General features: G+C 47.7%; 1 protein-coding gene across 1 annotated transcript in view; it reads left to right on the top strand.

Moving 5' to 3' along the window:
- Tusp (WD40 superfamily protein Tusp) overlaps positions 1-12,265 on the top strand; it is a 201,913-nt gene extending 189,648 nt beyond the window's left edge. Inside the window, exons 10-16 of the mRNA XM_065437783.2 lie at positions 2,733-3,102; positions 4,883-4,898; positions 4,959-5,354; positions 8,561-8,894; positions 9,467-9,783; positions 10,571-10,768; positions 11,607-12,265. Coding sequence (XP_065293855.1) covers positions 2,733-3,102; positions 4,883-4,898; positions 4,959-5,354; positions 8,561-8,894; positions 9,467-9,783; positions 10,571-10,768; positions 11,607-11,723 — 1,748 coding nt within the window. The 3' untranslated portion in view covers positions 11,724-12,265. The remainder of the gene's footprint in view (positions 1-2,732; positions 3,103-4,882; positions 4,899-4,958; positions 5,355-8,560; positions 8,895-9,466; positions 9,784-10,570; positions 10,769-11,606) is intronic.
- The last annotated feature ends 4,960 nt before the right edge of the window (positions 12,266-17,225 follow it).

Raw genomic sequence — 17,225 nt, 5'->3', positions numbered from 1 at the left:
TCGGCCTTCGTGGGTTCGAGCGATATTTAAACGACTGCGACAACAACGAAGGATTCATGTCGTCGATCAGACTGATCGCTTTATCGTAGAAGAGCTTGTATGCCGTCAGGTGGCGCACTAATCGTAGTTTGTTTTCTTCGTTCTTAACCGTAAGTTCGTAAAGTAGTGCCGCATTCTTGCTGCATGTTCTAGAAAACGTATGCGCGTTTTCACATTAAAACGCAATATCTCACAGGCGCTGGAGTCAGTTCTGGTGTTGCGCTCGTGCTTGTGTGTTTATTCCGAACAGTGTATGCATAGTATACATTTCTGACTTCCTGTTTTACTAATTTACTGCTTTATTAATCATTTGTATAAATATTATATTTCTTGTTTGCTGTGGAATTGTTTATTGGGACCGTTTTACAATATTGAGGAGCCCCAAAAGCCTATTTATTTTTTGTACACGAATAGAGTTGTCACTAACAAAACAAATTCAAGGTCAAACTCAAAACATAAATTAATACCCATGGCCAGTTCCTGCCATGTGTGCGTGCCAATTGTCTTAGGGGGCGAAGATAACATATGTACGTCCTTTCCTGGGGTGCTGTAAAATTTCGCTTTATTGTGGAATTCCACAATGTTTACTTTTCGAGCCATTCAGAGAATAATTATATTAAAGTGGAAAGTTGGGCGACTCGGTATACATTCACAATGTTGACAGCGCGAACAAAATGACGACAGAGTGAAAGGACACAGGACGACCGCAGACTCACAACTAAGTTTACTGAAACACACATCAGGTATATAAGCGATGCAGGCGATCACATGGTCGATCGAGGAACACACAACCTACACAACTACAATACGACCACGTACAGCTACAGTATCTTGATTTTAGACTACGTTTTTTAGACGGCCATGCCTGTTGGGAATATTTCCCCGTCCTGCCAACCCCCTGTTGAACTTCACCTCATCTCATTCTAAACTAGACAAAAATGCCACTTGCACCTCCGTACTTCAGGCCGTCCTGATAAAAACATGTGGGCATGCATTGGGTGATGCCTTCGCACGTCAGGCACTCAGGCTGGAGGAAGCTGGGTACCCGGGTAGCTTAATAACGAGCAGCTGTGAGCAGTTGATTGAACGGGTAAAAAACTCGAGTAGGCAGGAGGCCGAAGGAAAAAGCAGGAAGAACGTGGTAGTTGTGCCCTATGCACACCGCTTGTGCCATGGCCTGAAGAACGTTGCAGGTCGTTATGGGGTGCAGGTTGTCTTTTCGGCTCCTGGAAAATTGAGTGCTATTTGTCCGGCGGTCGAAAGGCGAGAAAGTGGAGCAGAACGTAATTCTAATGCAAGGTGCAAAGTGAAACATGTTAGTAAGTATGAAGGCTGCACTACCAATGTGGTGTACTCTCTCCCGCTCACGTGTGGGCGAGTGTACATAGGGCAAACCGGCCGGTGCATCAATGTAAGACATCGAGTGCATGAATTGTCCTTGGACAAGAATGATTATGCGCATGTGTTTGCTCATTCCCGGCAATGTGAGTGTAAGCCTCTGCTCAAAGAGTCAACAATTTTGCTTAAGCATACTGATGCATCCACCAGATTAGTCGTGGAAGCTGCCCACATTGAGCGAAAGGACACGTGGTGCATTAGCCAATCTTCGATCGCGCTTTCTGAGCAGGAATTAATTTAACTAGATAGCTCGACACGGTAACAGATGCCCTGTATCCACGTGGCCTGGTTGTGTGTTCCTCGATTGACCATGTGACCGCCTGTGTCGCCTATATTCCTGATGTGTGCTTCAGTTTACTTAGTTTTGAGTCAGCGCTCGTCCTGTGTCCTTTCACTCCGTTGTTGTTTTGTTCGCGCTGTTACCATTATGAAGAGAGATTAATTCTTCGCCGCTTGATGATTCACAGCTGACAGAGTGCCTATTCGACAAGAAAGTGTATTCACATAGTTCCCAAAATTAAGCAGCACAGCCCATTTTTTTCAAGTAGATGACAACGTCACAATCATCATTAATAACAACGTTATTATTATTATTATTATTATTATTATTATTATTATTATTATTATTATTATTATTATTATTATTATTATTATTATTATTATTATTATTATTATTATTATTATTATTATTATTATTATTATTATTATTATAGAGTAAGAAAACAACCGCAATGTGAGAATGCAGAGCGATTTTTTTACAACCATTTGAGAAATCAAGGTTTTAGGCAAGAGTAAAAAGATACACGATGTTTCAAGTTTCAAGTTCACTATTGCCATAAATGCAAGATACAATACATATATGAGATATGGGGTTGATAAATATTCAGGAGGAGGCTCGAAAGTAAGGACTGGGGGAAGACCTCCCAATAGAACTGGGCGAAAGAATTTCAGTGAGCACAGGAGTGAATATACAAAAACTTAAAAAGGAGTAAAAAGAGGATAGAAGAACATCAATAGAAACAGTGTGAAGCAATGAAGACACATACTCGTAGACTGTTCATTCATTCATTCATTCATTCATTCATTCATTCATTCATTCATTCATTCATTCATTCATTCATTCATTCATTCATTCATTCATTCATTCATTCAATTCATTCAATTATTCATGCATACATACATGCATGCATTCAGCGAATAAAAAGAAAACACGCGATATTGATGGTGATGTTACCGTGTAGTGATACTATACCGTGAGACGCGACTTCCCGTCGCTTTTTCCCGCGCACGCGCAGACCCCGTGGCGAGCGAGGAGAGCGCGGCGCCCATCGCCCCGATGACGCCCAAGAAGCGGTGCGGCATGGGCCGCAGTCCGGGCCTGCCGGACCCGGAGACCGGCGTGCTGCCCGCCGACGGGGACCAGGCCGTGGCGTGCTGCGCCGGCCGCGGCGGCTGCGGCGACGAGGAGTTCCTGACTCTCGAGACGACGGCCGAGACCGGCGTGCAGCACCTCGCGCTGCGCCAGGCCGGGCGCCGGCCGCAGGGCACCACCATGTCGCTGCACGCCGACGCCCTGCCGGGCACCTCATCGTCCGCCTGTCAGGAGGAGGCCGCGTCGCCGTCCAAGAAGCCACAGGCCGAACTCAGGCCCGAGTCGAGGCCCGGGTGAGGAGGAGGTCACTCGAAAGCTTTTTTTACTGAAAGCGGTGGTGAAAGCATATAACCGCGCCAACTACAACGGACGAAGAAGGAAACACACTGGACAGGCGCGGACGCCCGCTTGTCCATTGTGTTTTCTTCTTTGTCCGTCGTAGTTTCCGCGGTTACATTGTGGATTCAAATATCGACTGCCAACTAGGCCGCCATTCTCTGTTACAGTAGAAGTGTGAAAGTTGAGCCACGGACCAACTCTCATAGTCGAAGGCGCTGTAGAACAGTTGATGATGATGATGTCCTGGATGAGTTTGGCGCTTACCCACTCGAGGGGATTGGTGTAGAACAGTTGGCGCTTCCTTGTAGCCACCTGTGACATGGTTCTTCTTCTTCTTCTTTATTGCAACAATGATGAATTGGGCTAGCTAGTTGAACACAGACATACTGAAGAAACAGCGCAGACAAACAGGACTAGGGGTTGCTGTGTTTTCGTCTTCCCTTGGTCCTGTTTGTCTTCAGGAATCGTTTGTTCAATATTTCTTTTCTTTTTCTTTTTCTCTTTTCACAAAAACTCTAGCAAACGGGCACTGCTTGGATGAAGAGGAGAAAGTCACACCAGTTCCTCGGTCCAAACCAAACCAAACCAAACGGTTGGATATCTTACGACCGCTACAATTTAATAGCTTTTTTGATAGCGCATTTGGTAGCTGGGCCAAATGAAAACACGCCAAAATTTTAAAACGCAGAACCATTCAAGCTACGTATAAAATATAATTTTGCAAGTACTTTCGAAGAGCTCCAACTCAGTACTAGTTGAATTGCCGGAAGTTCAAGTGGGCGCAAATATTCATCGGCGTTATATGACGACAAAAAATAAGTATGCACAATCTCTGACAGCACCACGATCAGGGCGGGCACTGGCACATTTATTTTTGCACTATCCCTAATACGCAATGTTCGGTTCACTTACGCATAATTGTCGTGTGTGCCCAGTACGGTAGAAATTGCTGTTCTTTAAGCAGAGAGAGAGAGAGAGACAGAGGAAAGGGGAAACGCAGGGAGGTTAACCAGAGTGAATGACCCGGTTTGCTACCCTACGCTGGGGAGAGAGGGGAGGGGGAGGTAAAGTGATAACAAAGTAGAGATAAAGAAAGAAAGGAGCGTAGACATACAATCACAGTCGGTCACTGTCGCAGCATACTGCCACCGCCTAGCACAGTAGCACTTGCAGCACTATAAACATCGGTTCAGGCTACAGCCGCTTCTCCAACTCTGTCGCGCTCAAAAACCGCAACAGGGTCTTTGTCGCCCTCTGCTGCGATGGCTTTTGATGCCGGCATTTTAAAATAGAAAGTGAGAGCGCTTACCTAGAAAAGTTCACATGCTTTCTCGTGTTATTTGTGCTGATATGCGCAATTAAACATGCCAACAGAAATTCACCACGTCGACAGCCGGGATGTCCTAATGAAAATCTCGATGGTTATGCGCGTTCCCCATGTGGAATTGAATTGAATTCTTGGACTTTACGTGCCAGAACCACGATTTGATTATGAGGCACGCCGTAGCGGGGGACTCCAGATTAATTTTGACCAGGGGAGTATCTTTAACGTGCCCCCAGTTTACGGAACACGGGCGTTTTTGCATTTCACCCCCACTCAACAGCAGCCGCTGCGGCCAGGATTTGGTCCCGCGACCTTGCGCTTAGAAGCGCCGCGCTATAGCCGCTAATCCACCTCTGTGGGTCCTAGATTCGCGAGTTCTGAGTTCTCGGGCTTTTTCTTCTTGTTCGCAGGTTGCGGCGCGGCGGAGTGGCGTCCCGCAGCCGGCTGTCCCCCGAGCTGTCCCCGGAAGGCGACGCGCCCCTGTAGGGGGAGTCGGCCCCCCACAGGTCCGGCGCGGGCCCCGGGGCGGCAGGCGTCCGGCACCTGCTGGACCCGGTGCCCCGCTGGGCGGACAAGGCCGCCGAGCTCAAGTACATCGACGACGAGCAGCCCGACGAGGGCGTCGTCGGCGACGTGGCCTCGGTGCTGCTGCTCAGCCACCACCGGAACCGGAGCAGCATCGGGCCGCCCAACGCCGACTTCCTGGTCGGCGACCCGCGGAGCCGCGGCTGCGACGCCCGCCGGCTCACCCTGCGCTCGGGCTCGCCGGCACCGCAGCAGCAGCAGAGCGCGCACGGCGTGGCGCAGGCGTCTTCCTCCTCCACCGGCTCCAGGGGCTGCGACGACGCGGCCGAAGTGGCGCGCGCGCTCCTCGCCGAGAAGGTGCGTGGAACGAACGCTGACTCACTGTTTCGTTTCGCTCACTCACCGTGTCGTTTCGCTCACTCACCGTTTCGTTTCGCTCACTCACCGTGTCGTTTCGCTCACTCACCGTTTCGTTTCGCTCACTCACCGTGTCGTTTCGCTCACTCACCGTTTCGTTTCGCTCACTCACCGTGTCGTTTCGCTCACTCACCGTTTCGTTTCGCTCACTCACCGTTCCGTTTCGCTCACTCACCGTGTCGTTTCGCTCACTCACCGTGTCGTTTCGCTCACTCACCGTTTCGTTTCGCTCACTCACCGTTTCGTTTCGCTCACTCACCGTTTCGTTTCGCTCACTCACCGTGTCGTTTCGCTCACTCACCGTTTCGTTTCGCTCACTCACCGTTTCGTTTCGCTCACTCACCGTTTCGTTTCGCTCACTCACCGTTTCGTTTCGCTCACTCACCGTGTCGTTTCGCTCACTCACCGTGTCGTTTCGCTCACTCACCGTGTCGTTTCGCTCACTCACCGTTTCGTTTCGCTCACTCACCGTGTCGTTTCGCTCACTCACCGTTTCGTTTCGCTCACTCACCGTGTCGTTTCGCTCACTCACCGTTTCGTTTCGCTCACTCACCGTTCCGTTTCGCTCACTCACCGTGTCGTTTCGCTCACTCACCGTGTCGTTTCGCTCACTCACCGTGTCGTTTCGCTCACTCACCGTTTCGTTTCGCTCACTCACCGTGTCGTTTCGCTCACTCACCGTTTCGTTTCGCTCACTCACCGTGTCGTTTCGCTCACTCACCGTTTCGTTTCGCTCACTCACCGTTTCGTTTCGCTCACTCACCGTGTCGTTTCGCTCACTCACCGTTTCGTTTCGCTCACTCACCGTGTCGTTTCGCTCACTCACCGCTTCGTTTCGCTCACTCACCGCGTCGTTTCGCTCACTCACCGTGTCGTTTCGCTCACTCACCGTGTCGTTTCGCTCACTCACCGTTTCGTTTCGCTCACTCACCGTGTCGTTTCGCTCACTCACCGTGTCGTTTCGCTCACTCACCGTGTCGTTTCGCTCACTCACCGTTTCGTTTCGCTCACTCACCGTTTCGTTTCGCTCACTCACCGTTTCGTTTCGCTCACTCACCGTGTCGTTTCGCTCACTCACCGTGTCGTTTCGCTCACTCACCGCTTCGTTTCGCTCACTCACCGCGTCGTTTCGCTCACTCACCGTTTCGTTTCGCTCACTCACCGTTTCGTTTCGCTCACTCACCGTGTCGTTTCGCTCACTCACCGTGTCGTTTCGCTCACTCACCGTTTCGTTTCGCTCACTCACCGTGTCGTTTCGCTCACTCACCGCTTCGTTTCGCTCACTCACCGTGTCGTTTCGCTCACTCACCGTGTCGTTTCGCTCACTCACCGTGTCGTTTCGCTCACTCACCGTGTCGTTTCGCTCACTCACCGTGTCGTTTCGCTCACTCACCGTGTCGTTTCGCTCACTCACCGTGTCGTTTCGCTCACTCACCGTTTCGTTTCGCTCACTCACCGTGTCGTTTCGCTCACTCACCGTGTCGTTTCGCTCACTCACCGTGTCGTTTCGCTCACTCACCGTTTCGTTTCGCTCACTCACCGTGTCGTTTCGCTCACTCACCGCTTCGTTTCGCTCACTCACCGTGTCGTTTCGCTCACTCACCGTGTCGTTTCGCTCACTCACCGTGTCGTTTCGCTCACTCACCGCTTCGTTTCGCTCACTCACCGCGTCGTTTCGCTCACTCACCGCGTCGTTTCGCTCACTCACCGTGTCGTTTCGCTCACTCACCGCTTAGTTTCGCTAACTTACTGTTTCGTTTCGCTAACTTACTGTTTCGCGCGGAACGAACGCTAACTCACGAGAAATGGGCAGCCAAAGCTCATGAGAGGCAGAGAAATACATTCAACACATCCGGGGGAATTTCCCCAACCCCAAGGTCGCAACTCCGCACCGGAGCTGGTTTCTCGGATAAATAATGAGCGGTTTTTAAATAATGTAAATACATCTCTCTCTCTCTCTCTCTTTCTCTCGCTCGCTCGCTCTCGCTCTCACACGCTTATGCCGGTAAATGGCGCCTATTTTTCCGAATGAACGCTCAAAAAAATAAAATCTTGGAGCTTCCCTGCCCTTTCCTTTGTAATACTTTTTTTTGCTATTTACGTGGACGTTACACAAAAAAAGAAGCAATCCTTGCCCGACCAATGCAGTATATTCTTCAAAAACTCTGTAACAATGAAAACTCATTAAGTCGCACCTCGCGGGATAACAAATGAACTACGCGCTCATCTATGGTTTGCCTTAATCAAAGAATATAATCTAGACCTAGGCATTGTACTAAAATCGAGGCGGGGCCTTTTATTCGGAATACCGCCCACAGAAGCCCTTAATTCAGGTGGATTGGCGAAATTCTAAAAATCTTGTTCGACGCACGGAGCAATTTTTCTACTTGACCTGGCTTAGTGAGGAAATGAATTGTATATTAGCCAACGTGTGCGAAGTTCTCTCTAAGATTACTTGTCTTGCGTGTCTCTCTCTCTCTCTCTCTCTCTTAGCTTTCTAATTGTCCATGTTACTTCTTTGAAAAGAAGGTTGCGATGAAATTTAATCAATGATACCGTTATTCGAAAGGTCCCCCGACGTCAGAAAATTAACTCCTGCATTCAAAAGATTCAGCCATTCTCTGACAATAGTCTTATTTTGTCCTCGTTGCTGTCCTTAACTCTAGCTCGAGCAGTTCTATTTTTGTTCAATGCGGCAACGTGGCGGCCTCGTGTTCTCCAAGTGCCTATACAGGCGCGCTAACTCAGTTCCAAGAAGTGCTTACAGCGCGTTGCTTTTCTACGAAACCACACATCCCAAAGCTTGGGCAGCGAGACACTACCGAACACCCACAGAAAAAAAACAGAAAAAAGGTCTTAATAGCCGAATTCCGTACGTTTTTATGCGAGCCAACAGCGTTTCTAACGTAAAGACCATTTCCAATATCGAAGCTAAAGTTTCGTTTCTTTCTCACGTGTACCGCTACTGTTTTTTTTTCCCGCCTTTATTTTTTGTCTTCGCTCTTGTTTCCGTCTTTACTTCCCTTTTACCTTCCCCTATAGCAGTGTAGCAAACCGGAGGCTGTAACTCTGGTTAACCTCCCTGCCTTGCTCTCATTTGCATCTCTCTCTCTCTCTTTCTTTCTCTCTGTGTCTCTCTCCCGCAGCTCCAGCACAGACACAACGAGGAGCCAGCCTGCGTGTGCGAGGCATCTCAGAACTCCTCGCCGGCCACGGCGCGCAAGCAGCGCTTCGTCGAGGAGAACCCGTTCGTGTGCACCACCACCTCCGCGGACTGCGGCGGTGCCTCGCTGGCCATTCACGCGGCGGGCAGCTCGCGTGGCACCGCGCCGGGCAACTCGCTGTCTCCGCAACCGGCGCTGTGCAGCGGTGCCTCCGAGGACGAAGGAAACCGGACGACGAGCCGCGAGAGCACGCCGTCGGCGAGCCCGTGCCGCCAGCCCCGACGACACCGGGGGTCGCTGCCGATACCCAGTGCAGGCACGCTCTTCGAGAACGCGAATAACATTCGCCTTCCCTGAATGCAAACCAGACAAGACAGTCGGTTGGCATGCTTTTTCTTTAGGCGTAATGCACTTCCGTCCTAAAGAGACGGGACATGTGCAGAGTTGCAAGGGACTTGGGGTTTCGAGAGTAACGAAGAACATACTGATATGCTGAAGGTGTGGTTAAGTATCAGGACCGGAGAAAGACAACAGAAAGCATCTATCTATCTATCTATCTATCTATCTATCTATCTATCTATCTATCTATCTATCTATCTATCTATCTATCTATCTATCTATCTATCTATCTATCTATCTATCTATCTATCTATCTATCTATCTATCTATCTATCTATCTATCTATCTATCTGTGTATGTATGTGTGTGTGTATGTATGTATGTATGTATGTATGTATGGCTGGCCAGTCATATATATATATATATATATATATATATATATATATAGAGAGAGAGAGAGAGAGAGAGAGAGAGAGAGCAAGGTCGCTCTTCGAGCCTTTTAAATGAACGTTGGTCAATCAACATCTGTCTGTCTATCTATCTATCTAGCCGGTGGCGGTGCGTCCACGCCAGGGCTGGGCGCCGTCGGCGCGGGCGACGAGAGCGGCGGCTCGGCGCCGTCATCGCCGGCGCTGAGCCGCAGCATCCCGTCGTCGCCGGTGTCCGGCCGCAAGAGCCGGCAGCAGCAGCTGCGCACGCTGCTCTACAGCCCGCTGCTGCTGCGCAAGGTGCGCGGCGGCCGCGGGCAGCGCAGCGGCGCCGTCCTGGACAGCTCGGACGAAGAAGGCGGACAGAGCGGCGAAGAGGTGCTCTCGGACGGCTTCCGCGACCTCGAGAGCATGCAGAAGGCGCACATACGCAAGAAGGTGCGCGAAAGAAAAAAAGAAACAGTTACGCCGGCACTGCCGGTCTTGTAAGCACGTTTTGGGCGTTTCTTTTTAGGCTTGTAGCGCAGCTCAGAAACAGCAAAAAGGAAGGGGTAATGAAAAGGAACGGAGAGCAGAGTGAGAGCATCACCTGGTTCTCCGTTCCTTTTCATTACCCCTTTCACCTTCCTTTCTTTTAACCTCACTCTGTTCTTCGTTCCTTTTCATTACCCCTTGCACCTTCCTTTTTGCTCTTTCTGAGCTGCGCTACACGCCTAAAAAAGTCATGACATAACAACTCGCCCAAACTGCCACGCTTTTGATGTTTTTTGAGCTTCGTTGACGAAGAGTTTACAAGCGTTCAGTTTTATGTTCTCGTGTCCCTATATTCTTATGATAGTGCAAATGTGATGGAACTTCACCGACTAGACCGGCTTCGTGTTTTATTTTACAAGTGATGACAACACTTTTGTACGCTTTGCGATAGTTCGTTGTGTTTTCTCCTTTAACCTTACGCAAGACTGCGAGATTCTAGCACGTATTCCGCATTATTATTACTTCCTTATTATAGCCTGCGTATGGAACGCTTCCGTGAAGTAATGAGCCCCTGCATCAGCAGGAAATACGCTTGTGCGAACTTATCTGCAGAACGCATATGTTACAGTCTCCCATTAGAAAAAGAAAGGTGCGCGCACGCCTCAACGTTCCACAAATGTTTGAAGGAAGCTCTTTCCCTTTGTGCAACACTTTGCGTCCATTGACCTGGCGTCTCCCTCCTGGCGTGCAGTTGAAGAAGCGCCACGGCAAGGTGCACCAGCAGGAGATGCTGCCGCCCAGCAAGCCGCCGCCCATGTACCGCGAGTTTGTGCTGCACAACAAGGCGCCCCTGTGGAACGAAGTGAGCCAGGTCTACCAGCTGGACTTTGGCGGTCGCGTCACCCAGGAGTCGGCCAAGAACTTCCAGATTGAGTTTAAGGGAAACCAGGTAACCACTGGTCTCGTGCAGGTTTTTGCATGATAAGCTTTCTTATGCGACAAAAGTCCGCAGTGCTTGTCCACTTGCTTGTGTTTAGCTTTTTCTTCTATTTTTTGTCTTTGTTGCACTGTTTTCTTTCGCTTACTTTGAAAATTGCCAAAAAAAAAGTGCTTCATGCCTGCAACGTTTTTTTTGTTGTTGTTGTTATTGTAGAGCTTAGAGCTATAACGATGTAGTATTACGTGTTATTTTTACCCGAACCTTCTGTATAGAATTTCTGCAGTGCTTAATTTCGTACTTGTTATAGAATGTATGGCACGCAACAAATCTTTGGTCTTCTCTTTCTTTTAACGTCGTCCTCCCTGGTATTTCTTTTTTTAGCATTTGATCTATCCCCGAAAAGTTACAAGCAGTTTACACAAATAATCGCCATCCTTTTTTAGGAATTCTGCTATGATAAATCAGATTTGTACGTATGGGTTAATTAACTAGTACTTACGTTGCAGAAAGCAATACAACGGAGACATGGATGTTGCCTCATTGACATCATTCTTAGCATACACTAACATCTTGAAAGCCTGAAAAATACTTTATGACTGCCTTGTAGAAGCTACGTTCGTGTAGCGTACAACCTTGCAGCCTTTGCGAGTTCGTTGCTATTTAATGCCATTGTTTCTGAGTGATTGCATAACTTTTTTGTCGTGCTCTGAGGGTAACTTAAAAGTCCCATCTCCTAACTTCATCTTCGCACTGAAAGAACAGTCTCTTTTTTTTTTCCTGATCTTGAGTTTTCTAATGTTTTCTCTTTTCAGTGTTAACATGCTCGCTTTCGACGCTTCATGCGCAGGTGATGCAGTTCGGCCGCATCGACGGGAACGCCTACACGCTCGACTTCCAGTACCCGTTCAGTGCCCTCCAAGCATTTTCCGTCGCTCTCGCCAACGTAACGCAGCGGCTGAAATGACACGCTGCGCTCTTCAAGAGGGACCGTTGAACACTTCCCCGTCACAGTGCTCGCTCCACGTCCTTTCTTTTTTCTTTACTCCTTTCTCTCCGAGCGAAATCTGTCCGCGGTAATGGAGGCAGGAGAGAAAAGGAAAAAAATGCCAAGCAGGGCGCTCAACTCAACGATGTGCAACACGATGGTCGAAGAGCAACGAAGAAAAGGCCAGAACAGGAGAGCGACGATGGCCAAAACAGGCGGCGACACTGAAGGGTGAATGCGAGGATTTGAAGCGTGAGCTGGCATTGCGGTGTTCCAGTGTCTGAGAGAAATGTCCCTGTTCGAGATATATAGTGGACATCCAGGCAGAGCGAAGAAGCTGCAAACGTTCAATCGCAAGAGTAGTGCATCCGGAGCTTCCACCAAAGTGATCTTTTTTTTTACATTTCTCTTTATATTATGTTTTGTCTCTATAAGGAAGCACGCGCTCAATTTCCTTTTTGTCGATCGCTGGTGCATTCTCCTCCTGAGTTGTCCTGAGAAAAGTGTTAGTCGCAATCTCTCATCGCAAGTGATTCATGTTTCCACCCGTTGAAGTGATGTGGAAAGTAAGCGCCGAGTATCTCTTGTTACACTCAAGGTCGCCGCGAATGACAAAAACTAAAGAAACTAAATCCCGCTTGATCTCAACATATAGCCCAGTCGGAAAATAATACTGATCATAATGCCATGGCTGTGCAAGCAGTCAGTGAAATTAGCTGTTCAGGCATTGTGGTGCTCAAGTACTAAGACATTTTCTAGTCATCCACTGTAAATGCTGGGGATGAGGGGTGATCTTTAGTTGTTATTACTTTTGGGAGTGGTAGTAACTTAAAAGAGTAATTGAACATTTATTTCATTGGTCACGTCGGCAGCTAAAAGCGCCTACCTAGCTAGGAACTTTGTTGACGCTTTCATCGTAATCATGACTAGTTTCGAAGATTTCGAGCCAAAGAGCAACAAGGCAACGCTAATTGCGTTGGCTGCGCATTACCTTTTGAATGTCCATCTCATTTGGACCCAAAGCTAGTCCAATTTCTGAATTATGCTAAATGTTCAAGCCTAGTCTACTGCGAGATCATGAAACGTAGCTGGAACAGACTTTGCATATATTTAGCGCAACCTTGAGCACACGTTCTTGCATAAGAACGCCTTTCATAAGCCCTATTCATATGCAGTATCATCATATTCCTCAAACGGGAGCCGTACCAAACAGACAACACATTCACCAAACGCCTTGAATACGGAAAATGCATACAGTAACTCGCAGTTCCTGCAAACCGTAGAATCGCCTACCTGACGTAACTCGTAACGCAGACTTTGCAATAAATGCAGTGGAGATAAAATTTGATCGAAGAAATGAACTTACCGGTTTTCTTGGAAAAATATATGCGATAAGTCCGTATGCTGGCTCGAATCACAGTTCTGTGCGAATCCAGCAAAATGCTGCTTCACTATTTGATGGCTCTAAGCATTCAATCACTGCGCTCTCGTTTGGCCACTTCTACAAATAGGGTGTCTTTTTGTAGCTGTAGCAAATTTTAAAAATTATCTATATCAGATAGCACAATTCTAACCCTTGATCTAAATTACTCGTTGAGGGGGCCATTATTTCTACGAGAAATCAAAACGCGTAAGTGAATTATTAACGCAATTACACTAAATAACTGTTTTAATTAATTAGCTCAAGGCACATACTGCTATCTACGAATTATAGCCGGTGAGTTTGCAAGGCCTCGGATCGAATTCCACTTGGAACAAATTCTCAGGACTGCAGCAATTTTGAGATAATTTTCAATGTGTCCGACAAAAATGCTTTGGTGTTCCAGTTGCTTTTTTTTTTTCTTGAGGCTGGGGGGGGGGGGGGGGGAGGGATACGCTGTTGTATGAATCGAAGCACGAAAAGTAACTGAAACACCAATGCATTTCGTCGGAAACTTTGAAAATGGTAATATCTAGAAGCTGGTGCCATCCAGAAAATTCGTTCCAAGTGGATACGCCTTGCGGACTCACCCGTTTTAGTTCGTAGTTCCAAATATGTGCCGTAATATAACTAATTAATCCATAAATGCCGAAGTTGATCAGCGTAATTATGGTAATTATTCAATTAAGCACTTTGATTTCTCGTAGAAGTAACGGCCGCCTCATCAAGTAATTTAGATGAAGAATTTGAATGGTGCTATTGGCCACAGGCAATATTTAAAAAATGTGGCGAAGCTGAAGAAAGAAAACTCTCTGTATTGTGATGAACAAAACAATTTGTTGCAACTGGGATTGTTTAAAGTCTCTGATTGTACTAAAGGTGATTCGTAAATGAGTTAGTGGGATAGTATTCCTAACCCGCTGTTAATTTCACGTTGTTATTCATCTACAGTGTAACCGCTGTTTAGATCGACTAAACACCTAGACGTCATATATGAATACTCCACCTTTCTCACTTTGCGCAAGCGTATCGTTTGAAAATAAGCATTGTTGTGACTTCACTTGCGGTGCATTGTTAACTGCGCTGCCAACCGTAGGAAAGACGGTATTTTTATGATACGTTTGGTGACGGCCAATCATAACTGAAACGTCATAATCAAAGCTAATTAACCATGACGCCCGACGTTATTAGTGCGTATGAACGTGTTGTCGGCATGTCTTGCACGTTTTTCATAGTCTTCATCACTAAGACGAGCAAATCGTTCTGTTTTCAGCTATGTTAATACCGCGCCCGTCAAGGGCAAAAAGCTAATGAGCCCAAACTAAAGAGCCTGTCCATGAGGACGCCTCCCAGCGTGACGATAGGTTTGTTCTTCTTTTTTAGGCGAGACAAGCTGCTTTAGCGCAGTCGAGTGTTTCTTTTCCCGTTGCCTGAACCTCGTCTGTGTGCCGCGAAGAAATTTTGTGCTGCTGTGTTTTTTCAGCGAGTGAACCCTTTGACCCCTTGAAACTTTTCTCCATAGTTCGCGCTGGCCTAGGCGATTGCTGACAGCACATCACTTTCCCAGCGATATCGGAAACATTATTAACACGGGATGTGGAAAAAACAAAGCTTTTTCAAGCTGATTCGGGTCGCCCACTGAAAAAAAAAAAACACACAGAACTGCCTATCTAGTGGCGCCTTATTAGAGAACCGAATGCAGGGAAGGATAACCCGCTTCTGTTCGCACTTGTCCAGGAAGTCACGTGCACTGACGTTGCAGTGATGCGCTAGAGCAAGCGCAAACAAGTGCTTCGTTCTAGAGAAGAAAACGGCGCGGGTATACTGCGTTTTTCTTCAAACGCAGAGTTGAATTTGAAATTGAACCGTCGAGAACAAATGCTGCGCTGGGCCTTCGGCATCCCAGAAAGAAAGCTAGACGCGCCGACAGTTACAGACTTCGTGTGTCACTTTTTGTTACCGTTTCTTTGTTGTAGACCTACCAGGTATGAACGCAAAATTGAGGAAAGCAGCGATGCAGAAGACGAAGCTGGAAGTCCAGTGGTTGTCGAATGGTCGTCAAGTTGTCGCTACCTTTTGGGCGAACTTGGGCACGAATGTCTCGAGTGACTCGGTCAGGCGAATGTCAACGAGAACGGAGTCCGGCTTTTAGCGTGCGTTCTAATACTCATACTCTATACCCGTAACAAACCTGCATGCGTGCGTAACTCAGCGAAGAGGCATTCTAATACATATGAAAAGAAAACGTGAGTCTGCCTTCCACACTACAGACATAGAAAAAGAAGAAGAAAAAAAAGTGTGCGTAACTTGCCAGCATGTTTTCTATGTGTAAGAGCCTGTTGCCACTGCGAAGCTAAGAAGAGGAGAAAGAAGCTCACCGTTCTCTAAGCTTCGCAGGTTTTCGTGCTTTCTACTGAGTGTTTGTGTTACACTCGGTGGGCACGTTGTGTTTGTCTCTCTCTCTTTCCCTCTTTCTGCCCCGCGGGAACTGTGCAATGATCAGTATAGAGACGATGACGTGCATACGTCTGCGCGCTCGTGGAGTGCGACGACCGTACACATATATATTTTTTTCCTCTCTCATCTTCAAATGGTGCAATCACCTCGCCCGTTGCCGCTACTTTGACGCCACGCTGGTGGCTTGTTCCACTGTTTGTTTGCTGTCGCTCGCTTGTTTCGGTTGCGTGCTTTTGCCAGAGACATCTGTGTGCGCGAGTGAAGGTGTGTATGCGTGTATGTGTATCTACGTGCAATTCTGTGTGCGAAGGCGTGCGGCGCGGATGTGCGCCTATATTGTCCCCTTGCGTGTTCGACGAGTACAATGGCGAGGACAGCAACCCTTGCCTCCTTTCTTGCTGTTCTTTCGCTTTTCTTGCCCCCACTCACCTCCAAACCGACAACACTTAACTCTTTCCACTATTCATCGCCTACAGGAGCATCTCAACATATGCCGTAACTAGCTGACGCGATGTTTCAACTGCGCATAATAAGTCTCTTCCCACCGTGCCGCTTTTTCAGATGCTACCTAGCTCGTCTGCGAAGTATAAGCGTTTGGATTATGCAGGCGTCGTTTTCTCGTTTTCGCGGATGTTTCTTCTTTCGCGTGACGTCACACCAAGGTAAACGACTCATTAGCGCGACGGGCAAGCTGCAAATGCGTTTTCGAGAAGGAAGACACGCTAAAGTAGCGCTGATGGGGCGTGTTCTAGTCATGTCGTCACGTTCTCCCTCCGCTGTCTCGATAATCTGGAAAGTGACACGCCGGAAATGCGACCCCGAACTCCTGCGAATGAGGACGCTTCTAGGCCACTCCAATTGTGTAGTCACGTCATGCTAGAAGGCGTGTTGCACTGTGAGTCAGGGATACCTGTAAGCAAGAAATCAAAATCAAGTCAGCGCTGTCATCGAACAGAGGGAAATCAGCGACCACAAAAAAGATACTCTGTGCTGTTACGACACACATGATGCCATGTTAACATGCTGTCAGCAAGAACTCGGAGGTCTGTAACACTGGTGAAGAGCGACTGTTTCACTCAAGATAAGCTAGTGCTTTCCCTAACAGCCGCAACAAAACTGCTTGCTTGTTTATTGAGGAATGCTCCTAAAGGCTTCCACAGAATTCCTATACTAGAAAATAATGAGTATATATTTTGTTATATATTAGAAATCAATGTGCTAGGTAATTCGCATCTTGGCGTACCATGTGGAAAAGTTTACCCTACCAAATAATTTGTGTTATGTATCGCATATTCTGGGTTTACGTTGTGAAACTGCCTAAAATTCCAGCGCACTCCAAAAGAAATGTGTGTGCTTCGCTTAAGTACTCGTTAAGTACTCGTCCTCTAACGTCCGTGTCGTTTTTTGTTGCGCAATATCATTTGAGCGATGGATTACCAACTTGCCCGGAATGCTGCTCTCAAAAATACCACGCCGTAAAACTATTTCGGCAGTGGCAAGCGCAATGATATAAAATTCATACCAAACCTCAGTTCAAAACCTTCTTTTGACCTAAATTCACAAAAATGAACGCAAAAACTTTTTGGATGATGCATTAAACAGAA

Source organism: Dermacentor albipictus, chromosome 5 (assembly GCF_038994185.2).
Source record: "Dermacentor albipictus isolate Rhodes 1998 colony chromosome 5, USDA_Dalb.pri_finalv2, whole genome shotgun sequence".
In the NCBI taxonomy this organism is placed as follows: domain Eukaryota; kingdom Metazoa; phylum Arthropoda; class Arachnida; order Ixodida; family Ixodidae; genus Dermacentor; species Dermacentor albipictus.
Note: the sequence above shows the minus strand (reverse complement) of the source record. Positions and strands in the feature narration are given on the sequence as shown.